Source organism: Rhinopithecus roxellana, chromosome 4 (assembly GCF_007565055.1).
Source record: "Rhinopithecus roxellana isolate Shanxi Qingling chromosome 4, ASM756505v1, whole genome shotgun sequence".
Classification (NCBI taxonomy): domain Eukaryota; kingdom Metazoa; phylum Chordata; class Mammalia; order Primates; family Cercopithecidae; genus Rhinopithecus; species Rhinopithecus roxellana.
In genome coordinates this window covers 58,924,791-58,937,101 of record NC_044552.1, presented here as the reverse complement: position 1 = coordinate 58,937,101, position 12,311 = coordinate 58,924,791, and the positions used below count along the sequence as shown (strand labels likewise).

The 12,311-nt window shown below is 41.7% G+C and overlaps 1 protein-coding gene across 2 annotated transcripts in view; it reads left to right on the top strand.

The window, feature by feature from the left end:
* Positions 1–12,311, top strand: part of MBOAT1 (membrane bound O-acyltransferase domain containing 1) — a 112,541-nt gene that overhangs the window by 88,752 nt on the left and 11,478 nt on the right. For both annotated transcript variants that reach the window (XM_010354102.2, XM_030928062.1), the window contains exons 8-11: positions 41–233; positions 6,112–6,215; positions 9,334–9,398; positions 11,851–11,983. In XM_010354102.2, the coding sequence (XP_010352404.1) occupies positions 41–233; positions 6,112–6,215; positions 9,334–9,398; positions 11,851–11,983 (495 nt within the window). The remainder of the gene's footprint in view (positions 1–40; positions 234–6,111; positions 6,216–9,333; positions 9,399–11,850; positions 11,984–12,311) is intronic.

The following is a 12,311-nucleotide window of genomic DNA, read 5'->3' as shown; positions in this document are numbered from 1 at the left end:
AGCCTTCTGCATGGTGACACTGATTTTTTCCCATTTTCAGGGAGCTGTGATACACAAGTTGGGCATCACCTTGGTGTCTCTCCTTTTGTTTTTGACGCTCACAAAGACCTTTCCCGTCACCTGCCTTGTGGATGACTGGTTTGTCCATAAAGCAAGCTTTCCAGCTCGACTCTGCTACTTATATGTTGTCATGCAAGCCTCAAAGCCCAAGTATTACTTTGCATGGACTTTAGGTAAGTTTGATGGAGTAGCTGCAAATGAATGAGGGAAAAATGCTACTCCTTGGATGGCTTAGCCAGAACGACATTTTGGATCAGTTATCAAAGAAGCTCACCACGTAATGGGAGGCAGTTGAGCCAGGGTCAGTTTTAAAATTCCAACATAGCACTCCTCTCTCCCACCCTCCATAAACTCAGTTCTCCACGACAAGGAGAAAAACATCCTGGCCGTTGTTTAGACCCAATGTTATTAACAGATGTCAAAACTTGGAAGCTTCTCCTTTTACCAATCAAAGCTGGCCATGTAAAGCAGTGGAAAGTTGAGGGGAAATTCTGGAATGATCTGGTTTTCTTGTAAATTTTCTGGGTTTTATATAATACAGGATGCACCTTGAATTAATCTGACCAACACACATGCTAATTTAGGTTACACTTCTTTAAGGAACTGTTGGTTAGGTTTTTATGTCTTAGAAAGAAGCTGACTTCAAGTGATTTTTTGTTTTTAGGTAGAAAGTTCAACTTCATTTGGTTTTATCACACTTTTTTTTTTTTCCTGTGGGATAACTTGGTTCATATTAAGCTTTTATCTCTTTCCTTTCAAACAATTTTAGACTGCAGTTGCATAAAGCTTTGCTAACATGAGCTATAAACCTGTCAGTGTACTTAGAGACTGGGAAAGGGTGTTGATGAAGCATGGAAGCCCTGTCTGTATCACACTGGAACGCTTTCAGGGATGGGAGTTGGACATCTTAGCTGCAGGTGACCTGCATTTGATATCAGAGAGCAGTGACTTGGCTTATTAAATAAAATAGATTGTTAAACTTGATTTCCAAGGGTTCAGCCCACATCTCACGAATGAGGGAGTAGCACTTAATTGCTTGAGTTCCTCTTCCCTCTCAGTTCATCCTTCAAGTTTTAAGTTTCAATTAAAGTTTGCAGGTACCAAATTACTTTTTAAAAAAATTATTATTTTTTGGCTGGGTGTAATGGCTCATTACTATTATCCCAGCACTTTGGGAGGCTGAGGCTGGCAAATCACTTCAGGCCAGGAGTTCAAGACCAGCCTGCCCAACATGGCAAAACCCCGTCTCTATTAAAAATACAAAAAATTAGTGGAATAATCCCAGGTACTATAATCTCAGCTACTCAGGAGGCTGAGGCATGAGAATAGCTTGAATCGGGGAGGTGGAGGTTGCTATAAGCCAAAATCACGCCACCGAACTCCAGTCTGGGTGATGGAGCAAGACTCTGACTCAAAAAAAAAATTTTTTTTTTTCATTGTGGCAAAATACATGTAAAATTTACCATTTTAATCATTTTTGAGGGTACACTTCAGTGATATGAAGCTCATTCACAATACTATGCCACTATCACCACCGTCTATCTCTAGATCTTTTTCATCACCCCAACAGAAACTCTGTACCCAGTAAAAAGTAACTCCCTATTCCTTCCTCCCCCAGTCCAAATTATTTTTAAGGGCCAAAATGTTCCTGCGTAAGTTCAGTCCAATGCTGTATTTATGTAACATTTGGCCGGAGAGATCTGACTTAGAGCTTTTGTAAAATTTACAATGAGGGAAATTTTGTTTGTGTATACTTTCCATTTAATTCAAGGAGTTTCTGTTGAGTACCAGATTCTGTGCTAGGAGGAATCGAAAGGTAGGACATTGACTCTCCCTCAGGATTGTTGCATGGTTGGGAACACAGACATACAACTACCAGGCAATACTCTTCAAGCGCTGTCCCAGTGGGAGGAATAAAGAGAAAAGGATGAATACGGACTAGTCACTGGGGAAGGTTCAGTAGTCTTTTATCTTATTTCTTGTTCTGCAGTTACAAAGGATGACTTCTGTAGCAGGTAGGCCTCCGACCTGCTACGGTTGGAATCCTACTTAGAACATTGAGCTTATTTTTTCTCTGTTAATTTTTTTTTTTTTTTTTTTTTTTTTTTTTTTTTTTTTTTTTTGAGATGGAGTTTTGCTCTTGTCACCCAGGCTGGAGTGCAATGGTACGGTCTCAGCTCACTGCAACCTCCACCTCCCGGGTTCAAGCGATTCTCCTGCCTCAGCCTCCCAAGTAGCTGGGATTACAGGTGCCCACCACCACGCCCGGCTGATTTTTGTATTTTTAGTAAAGATGGGGTTTCACCGTGTTGGCCAGGCTGGTCTCGAACTCCTGACCTCAGGTGATTCACCCGCATCAGCCTCCCAAAGTGCTGGGATTACAGGCGTGAGCCACTGTTGCTGGCTAAATAATTAATAGTTTTAATTTCCTCTAATCGGAATGACTGTGTGTGTGTGTAGGGGACTGAGAGAGAGAGAGAGAGAATGTATCTAATTCCCTCCTACTATCTTCTGCTGCCTCACCCACCTTCCTTTTCTCTTTTCTCTTCCTATCCTCCCGCTCCCATTTTCTGTATCTCAGAGCTTAAGGGCTGGCTTCTGGACTAAATCAGCTCCTGATCTCAGGAGGAAAGAAAGGCCATTCCTTTCCATAGGGAAAGTCCGAGACAAGGAGGGACCTGGACTGGGAAGTGTCATGGGAACAGGGAGCACCTGCACCTTTCTACCCTTTGGGGAGTTCCCCGGACATCTGGAGTACAGTGGAGAGGTACCCCTTCCTGTGGAGCACTTTCTATGTGGACTAAGCTCTTTTTCTCCCCCCCATGCTTCCCTTTTCTTTATTTTTTTTGGGGTAGCTTCAGTAGAAACACTTCATTAATTTGTATGGCCTCAATTTGAAGTTTGTTACAGTTTAGATTGCATGGGCTGGTCGGAAATTAACCTTAGTCTTATTTACGAATAAAGAAGCAATGAATAGTGTATCAGGGAATATTTAAACTGCTTAACCGAATAATTGTTTTCTCCAGCTCTCTTTAAACACCATTTACATATAATTGATGGACTAATTACACATGATTATAAATTTAATCCTTAAAGCTGGCCTCTTGATGAATCTCTGCTGAGCTTCACTGTGTCAGCCTAGCTCTAGATACTGTTTATATTCAAATAATCAAACTATTTCTTTTGGACTTAGTATATGGTCCTGGCTGTTTTCCCCCTACTACTTAGTGCTAGTACTAGTTAGTGAGACTTTAGTCTGGGCTGTTTTCTGAGGACCACATAGTCCAACAGATGGGCATACAAATTAATCTATCTGTAATAATAGATTGGAGACATGCACAGTACAAGTAAAACCACTTTTGGACTGGTGAACTTAGAGTCTGTCACTGCTCTGAGACAAAAACTAGGCTTGGATAAATGACTGTGGGCTCACTAGGTGGAGTGGGGATTCCAACATCGGCTCAGTGTGGTTCTGAGAGTCAGTACTTGGGAACCTTTCACCATTTTCCTCTTTCAGGGTGGCTCTTACCTACTCAGGTTGTGGAATCGAGTTCTAGGATTGAGATTCTGGCATTGTTGACAAACTACATGTTTCTTTGTTTGTTTGTTTGTTTTTGATGGAGTTTTGCTCTTGTCGCCCAGCTGGAGTACAATGGTGTGATCTCGGCTCATTGTAACCTCCGTGTCCTGGGTTCAAGCGATTCTCCTGCCTCAGCCTCCCGGGTAGCTGGGATTACAAGTGCCCGCCACTACACCCAGCTAATTTTTGTATTTTTAGTAGAGATGGGGTTTCACCATGTTGGCCAGGCTGGTCTCGAACTGCTGACCTCAGGTGATCCGCCTGCTTCGGCCTCCCAGAGGTTACATGATCTTAAAGGTTACCTAATATCTCTAGCCTCAGTCCCCTTAATAGCGTAATAATAATAATAGGAGCTAACCTTTCTTGAGTGTTAACTTGGGCCAGCACTGAGCTATCTATTGCACACATATTTAATTTTGTTTAATCCTTTCAACAGCCCTTTAAAATGAGTACCATTATTATATCCATTTTATGCTCAAGGGAATAGGTTTCTAGAAGTTAGATGATTCTTCTCCCAGGCCCATGTATGTAGTATGCTGCCAAGTGGAGGTAGAAACTTGTCCAATTTCCCCCTGGAGCCCATTCTTAACCTTCTGTCTCAATACTGTTATGAAGATTAAATGAGGAACTGCCTGTAAATTATTATATAGAGTCCTGGAAAGATAATAAGAACTGAAAGCACACACAGAGAGAGAGAGAGAGAGAGAAAGAGAGAGAGAGAGAGAAAAGATAGTTTCATTATTCTCTTCTCTTAGGTCTAACCAGCTGTGCCAGAAATGAGGCTGGAGATGGAAGAAGGAATTTAGAAGTGGTTATACTGGTCCCAGTGACGGTCAGCCTGGCTCTGGTTTTAGTTCTCAACACAGACCTCAAGGCCCTTAGTGTCGTTGATCTCTGTCACTCACGAATTAGTTCCCACACGTTTAAAACCATCAGTTTCTTACAGGCACACCCTCACTTTGTTTGTCTTTTTTTCTCCACTGGGTTCCCATCCAGTTGGCCAGGGGAGAATCACATAGAAGCACTTGGTCTCTTTCATGCTTCCTTCTAAAAGAAACCAGATCATCTTACAGTGAAGCCAAGTGTAAGAGAAGCAGAGTTAAATCATCATCTCTGCCAACCTGACTTAGGACAGGTTGTTTTTCTTTAAGGCAGCTCTTCAGAAGGCCATCTAGAGTTGGACTTTTATAGAAAAAGAAAGATTTCTCTAAGATCTCCAGATCTAAGATTTCACAGCGCTGGCCAGGCGCAGTGGCTTATGCCTGTAATCCCAGCACTTTGGGAGGCCGAGACGGGCGGATCACGAGGTCAGGAGATCGAGACCATCCTGGCTAACACGGTGAAACCCCGTCTCTACTAAAAATACAAAAAATTAGCTGGGTGCGGTGGCAGGCACCTGTAGTCCCAGCTACATGGGAGGCTGAAGCAGGAGAATGGAGTGAACCCGGGAGGCAGAGCTTGCAGTGAGCCAAGATCGCGCCACCGCACCCCAGCCTGGGTGGCAGAGCGAGACTCTGTCTCAAAAAAAAAAAAAAAAAAAAAAGATTTCATAGGCTATCTCTTAATTATTTTGATTAGTTCATTTTAGTTTTTTCTTAGAAAATATTCTAACAGATTTTTAAATAAGCAGAAAGAGACAATTAGCCTCTTGGTCATCATAATAAAAGTGTGTTGAGTTCATTAAGGAACTTAATGGAGATGAAATATTTCCAGCAGGAGGACATTCTCTTATAGTTCAGTGACGTAAGATAAAGATGGAAACAGGAGCTTTTAAAGGGACTTTATGGGTGGCTGGCTTGGATGATTTTGTCCACACGTGGCCTCCATTGCAGCTGGCCCCAGAGTCACACCTCTAGCTCTGTCCTTTGTCTTGGGACCTAAACTTTTTTTAACCCCATCTCGTCAGCTTCAACTGATACACTACCGACAGGTCATGCTTAACATATCCAAAAGGAGCTCCAATCGCTCTTGCGGAGCTCCTTCTCCTCCTGATTTAGCACTGCCTCTTAGGTAATGCCCTGCTGTCTTTAGTGACAGCTCTGAGACTTCTTCTGGGTCCCCTGTTTCTTCTGGTCTTTGTATTTGAACTCAGATCTATTTTTACCTCCTTTCTTTTCTCCCCTCCTGTCAAGTTGGTCACTAAATTCTCCTGTTTACTTACTCATTTTGGTTCTTCGTTTCTTGTTTATTCTCATTTTTGCATTCGACGGACATCTAGCTTCTTTCCTCTTACCTTAGCAGGTGTTCCCTAAATGCAAGGGAATGAATGCCTAAAAATCAAGGTTACCAAACACCCAGTACATATTTTTCTGCTTCAGAATGTTAGCAGATCCTTTATATTTTGGGGTTCCTTTTCCAAGGACACTACTGTATGTTTCTCTATCTTGAAGCTAGACAGATATTTAGTGTCTTTTAAAAGCAACAATGTGACTTTTGTTCCATATCCTAATGTGTTACTTTAAAAACCATAGCTGATGCAGTGAATAATGCAGCTGGCTTTGGGTTCAGCGGAGTGGATAAGAATGGGAATTTCTGTTGGGATCTGCTTTCGAACCTGAACATCTGGAAAATTGAGGTGAGTGTATGATGCTTTTAAGTCCAACTTCCATAGTGAAGAAAGCAAATGGTTTGCTTTGAGTGTGATACCCCCAGAATGCTTCATCCATGTGTCTGAAGAAAAGCTGCTCTTGGGATTGCCAGGCTCAGCAGCCTCCTGGACATTTTGAATCTCAGAATTGTTTTTTTCTGTCTCTCTCTCTTTTTTTTTTTTTTTTTTTTAAGTTATCTACTTTCTTGACAGTTTCAATGGTTCAAGGGAGAATGACACAAAAACATCTGAAAAAGAGCCAGGAAATCTTTTGGTTGTTTATATTCCTGTTCTTTCAACTAGAAGGTCCCAATGTGTGATCTCTTTCTCTTCTCTTTCTACCTATTTCAGTGATGCATGCAGACTGGAAGCTCCTGTATTTTGATTTTAATATTGCAAACGTTCTGTGTAGTTCCTTTGGAGGCATTTATAATGCATTCACTTTTAAGAAGAATTGTCATAATGTACAACTTTTAGGCCACTAGAATAGTGTGGTTTTTCTCTCTGTCTTCATTCTTGCACCACAATTTTTGGTCTGCTGGCGTTATCAGAGGTGGTCTCCTTGGGGCCACATCACCCTGGGTTTTCTTTGCATTGCTAGCTCTTGGAGTACACAGGAATGCCAAGTCTCAGACCCTTTCCCCCTTTTAGCTGAATGGGAGGAGGGGCGTGATTCTCAACATGCAGAAGCGTTGGGTTCCTAGCCAGGTGACTCATATTTGCTGTTGGTTTTGGTTTTCCACCTGCCACAGGGCAGACAGAGCCCAATGGAGAGTTTGGTCAGGAGGGATTGTGTGTATAGAGCAAGAAGCCAGAGATAGATGGAAACTGACCACTGCTACCCACATTGGGTAGAAAGTAGGCCAGAAGGAGGCATGGGGGAAACCCCCAACATCTTTTGCCTGAGGCTTTTTGCATGTGGATGGCCTCTAGAGGGAAAGTGATCTGCATTTTAACTACAAAACATGGTGGAATTTATAGGGAGGATTATATTTTTACTTTTCTTTTTTTTTTTTTTTTAGCATTGAGGCAGCGCTACTGCAAAAGGCAGACAAGCAGAAAGAAATAGAAGCATGCCACTGTTATCTAAGTAAATTACATCATATGTTCAACTTAAACTCATCATGCTATTTGGTTACTCAGGTCAATCAGATTCAACAGATATTAATTGAGGGCCCACTGTGGGCAAAACATTTATTTTTGTATAGTCCTAGAGGATCTGGGGTCTCCTGTGGGTGGAAAGCCTTGGCAGATGCTGAAAGGGCATGGCCAAGGTCCAGCATCAGTTCTGAATGAACAAATAATGCTTTTACTATTGGTCGCTGCATGTGAGGCAAGAAGCAGTCCCCAGTCACGATGGGCCACAATGTAAGTGGACAAGGTCCAGCTTTCAGAATGACCTATCTCAGTTTTGGAAAAGCAGTATAGGTGATCCGTAAGCTTCTCTTTTTTACATAGATGATGTCAGAGAGAGTTCAAGTGTGTTACGACTTTCCCCTTTTTCTCACTAAGATTCTTCTCTTCCTCAAAACTCATGGACTGGCTGCCTTAGAGTTTTGTTGGGTAAATGTCCTTTAGGGTGGTCCCCCTTGACCTTCGGCTGCCTACTAGTCCCCCTAGCTATGTGCCAAAAAAACAGAATCCTTCCACGGTGGACATGTCTTCAGGGTAAAGGGCTAAGTCATTAAGTATGTATTTCTTGTAAAAGAAAACCAGAAGGAGAAAGTTTACATTGTCATCATACATTTGATATAGAATAAGGAGGTAAAGAAAAACAAGGAAGTCTGATTAGTTAAGACACTCCAAGGCTGGGCTTATAGTATTTTATTAGCCATAGAAGAAATAGATAAATAAAACTCCTTGAGGTTTTGAAATAAAAACTCACAATAAAAAGATCTATTTTCCATCTATCTTCATTCCTCCCTCTTTTCTCTCCCTTCCTCCTTCCTTCTGTCCCTTACAGACATACCACATTAGGCCAATGTATGGCCTATATATGATTTTCTTATGGTTGAAAACACTTCAGAAAAAAGTGGCACTTAGACTTTCTACCTTCTTTAGGAATTCTGATCCTGGTATGTTTGCATCATGCTTTTTATTTAATTTAATTAATTAATTTATTTATTTTTGAGATGGAATCTTGCTCTGTCGCCCAGGCTGGAGTGCGGTGGTGCGATCTCATCTCACTGCAACCTCTGCCTCCCAAGTTCAAGCAATTCTCCTGCCTCAGTGTTCTGAGTAGTTGGGGTTACGGGTGCCCGCCACCATGCCCAGCTAATTTTTGTATTTGTAGTAGAGATGGGGTTTTGCCATGTTGGCCAGGCTGGTCTTGAACTCCTGACTGCAGGGGATCCGCCCACCTCGGCTTCCCAAAGTGCTGGGATTACAGGCATGAGCCACCACGCCCAGCTGCATCATGCTTTTTATCACTAGACTTGGATAAGACCTTTTTTTTTGTTTTTTTCTAAAGAGAAAACCCAGGTAATGATTATCGTGGGGATGTCCCTTCTCAGTAGTTGATTTGCTTGCGTCACTGCCAGTTGGGTGATATTTATTTCCTTTCCTGTATTGTGATCCCTTCATGCATAAAATCTCTTAGTATTCCAGAAACAATTGGAAACGTTGGAACCTGAGTAGCTATCTATAGCGTTAACTGCATAAGACTGACCTAGTTTTAGAGGGCTACACAGTGAAAAGATGACAATTAAATTTAAGCTGTCTCCATAAAGGCACCAAATTCCCATGATTAAACTTTTCCTGGGGCAAATTCCTTTTTAGAATATTTAATTATAAAATTCAGATGGCTTAAAAAATTTTAACCAGAGTGGAAGGGAAACCCACAAAACGTTCCTTCAGTTTTCCTGTAATTTGAAAATACATTTTGAAAAAAAATTGAGATCTTGCAAGCCAAGTTTTAGTTGCAAAGTGGATCTTATAAACAGCAGAAAATTGTCCTGTGTAGGCTGGAACAGCTGATTTGCTCTTGACTCTGAGTAGTCACTATTGAAATACCGTATCTAACCTGCTGCCAGGGAAACTGGGGAGAACTTCCCATTACTTGGGGTATTTTTAAAGTTAATGATAGGTGTTATTTTCTTCTTTCCAGACTGCCACAAGTTTCAAAATGTACTTGGAAAACTGGAATATTCAGACAGCTACTTGGCTAAAGCGGTAAGAAAAACAAAAACGACCTCATTACTTAGGGTGCTGGGATATGTTTGGAGGGGAGTCAGTAGATGAACAGTGGGAGTCTGCCTGTGGTAATGTCATCTGACACTCTTGTTTTGTGTTAACATCTGTGCCTCGTAAATGAAGAAGTAGAAATACAGTGATTTGAGAAGGTCATAATGTAGCATATTTATTTTATATCCCTGAATGCTGCCATTCCTGTATACCAGGTCCTGGTTTTATCCTCCATCAATCCCATGAGATGTTGTGAGTCATTACCCCCATTTTACAAGTGAGGAAAAGTGAGACCCAGAAAGGTTATGTCATTTGCCCAAAGTCACCCAGCTAAAGGATAGATACAAGTGCAAATGGTCTGCTGATTCTTCTTCTTCTTCTTCTTCCTCCTCCTCCTCCTCCTTCTCCTCCTCCTCCTCCTCCTCCTCCTCCTCTTCCTCCTCCTCCTCCTCCTCCTCCTCCTTCTTCTTCTTCTTCTTCTTCTTCTTCTTCTTCTTCTTCTTCTTCTTCTTCTTCTTCTTCTTCCTCTCCTCTTCTTCTTCTCCTTCTCCTTCTCCTTCTTCCTCTTCTTCCTCTTCTTCTTCTTCTTTTTTTTTTTTTTGAGAAGGAGTTTCACTCTGTCACTCAAATTAGAGTGCAATGGTGTGCTCTTGGCTCACTGCAACCTCTACCTCCCGGGTTCAAGCGATTCTCCTGCCTCAGCCTCCCGAGTAGCTGGGATTACAGGTGACCACCACCAAGCCTACCAAATTTTTTGTATTTTTAGTAGTGATGAGGTTTCACCATGTGGGCTAGGCTGATCTCAAACTCCTGACCTCAGGTGATCCACTTGCCTCAGCCTCCCAAAGTGCTGGGATTACAGGCGGGAGCCACTGCACCCGGCCCAGAATTAGATTCTTGCCCTCTCTGCTGTGCTGCCTCTTACCTTGAGGGAGAGTCTATTGCTCAGATGTCAAGGAAGGTTAATGCCTGCATCAAATTACTGATGACTGCAGTGTTCACCCCTAGCAGTAAACACTTTATGGTATCCCAGATGTTTATGCTTTTAAAATGTATATTTTTGTTGATATTTCCCTATCCTTTTGTTTTCCTACATGTTTCAAAATTAAAAACGTTATTTACTACAGATATAATAATATGCCGTCCTTGAAGCAGCAAGCTCTGTTACCTAGTGATATGCCTATCATAATTAATACAGGGAGTATGTAAAAATATTAAGCTTTAAAGGAGATTCCACTGTTTTGATAAGCAGCATCTTTCATGGGTCAAAACATTGGGGTAAGAGAAGAGACAGAGTGTGTAGTAATTCCTCCAAAGTGAACTCATGCAGTGTTTTCTGACAATTGATCTGAACATAGTCATCTTGAAATTTTGGCCTCAACATTACTGCTATTAGTTAATTTTGAAAATGATTTTAGCATAAACTTCCATTTCTATATACTGAGTACTCCCAGTGTGCTGCGTCATCCAATGTCCAAATCTGGTCTCAGTCCTCAGTTCAATGTTCTCTCCAAATGCATTGTTTTTCTTCCTATGAAGAGGGAGCCATCATGCTTAGTTAGTGTTTAAATTGGTTGCTGTTGACCACCCATACAGTGCTGTGTTGGTGTTAACTGTTTGAATTTCTATTTTATTTTTTATTTGGGTCCTCTCATTTAGCAAATGAGGTGGTGGCTTCCTTAGAATGCCATTGGCAATTCATAGACTCAGTTTTGGGGGGAAATTCCCTATCACTTTTTTTTTATTCAAATAAACAATCAGAAAGCCAGAAACCTTCAGGGTATTTGCTGACATTTGCTAGATTGTCACAACATCACTCTTTAAGGCAGATTCATGGATTGAAATCTGATAGACACTGGGAGACCTGAAGAGGTCACATAACCGACATACTGATTTTGTAATGGAGTCATTGCCAAGAGATGAACAGGGTGATGGTGCTGATTAGATTAGATGGCGTAGGAGCCTGGTGGGAAAGGTAAATTAGTTTTTACTAAATAAGGATACTCATTTCTAAAGACCCTGATTCCAAAATTGTTACTGATAATGGCACTTACCTAAGCACCCCCAGTAAATGAGGCCGTTGGTGGCGTAAGCATCAGTAAGGCAGGAACTCCTGCTGGGTGGAAAGTGATCGCTCAGACCTATAACAGATGTAACAGATGTAGTGTGATGGGTCCAGATCATTTAGTCTATGGAAGTTAAAAATGTATAACATCTCTTCAAAAGGCTGAGAGGTGAATTACCTATCTAGTAATGCTTAAGGAAATCAGCGTAGTCCAGGCTGCTTGGATTGCACTGCAAGTCCCTGAAGACGGTTAGGGAGGCATCCCATCAGTAATGGACCAAATGATTTCTGCATAGTCTTATCCAAGAAACAACAGCTGTAGTTAGAAGTTTCTGGTACGTTTCACCTATGTCTTGTTCCTTCCTGTCTTCGCAGCGTGTGCTATGAACGGGTTCCATGGTACCCCACGGTGCTAACCTTCATCCTGTCCGCTTTGTGGCATGGTGTCTACCCCGGATACTATTTTACCTTCTTAACTGGAATTCTTGTCACATTAGCAGCTAGAGCGGTAAGCATCCTTTAGGCCTAGGGTCTTTCCCCTCAGCAATCTGATGCCTGCATGTTTGTTATTTGTTGGGTCCTAGTAGGGTTGGGGGTGGGATGTGAACATGGGAGCGATGTTTCGAAAAATCAAACAGTATGCAAGAGTCTTCCCATTAGAGAAATACTTGAATATGTAGGAACCTGGAGTCATTACAAAAATGGTTAACCATTTTATGTTCGTAGTTTGTGAAACAAAAGGAATTGTAGGGACAATGTTTAGTACCCTAAGAGATGAAAACATTTTTAATTGTTAAAGTCTGTGAACATATACAGTCTACTAAGTACAGATGATG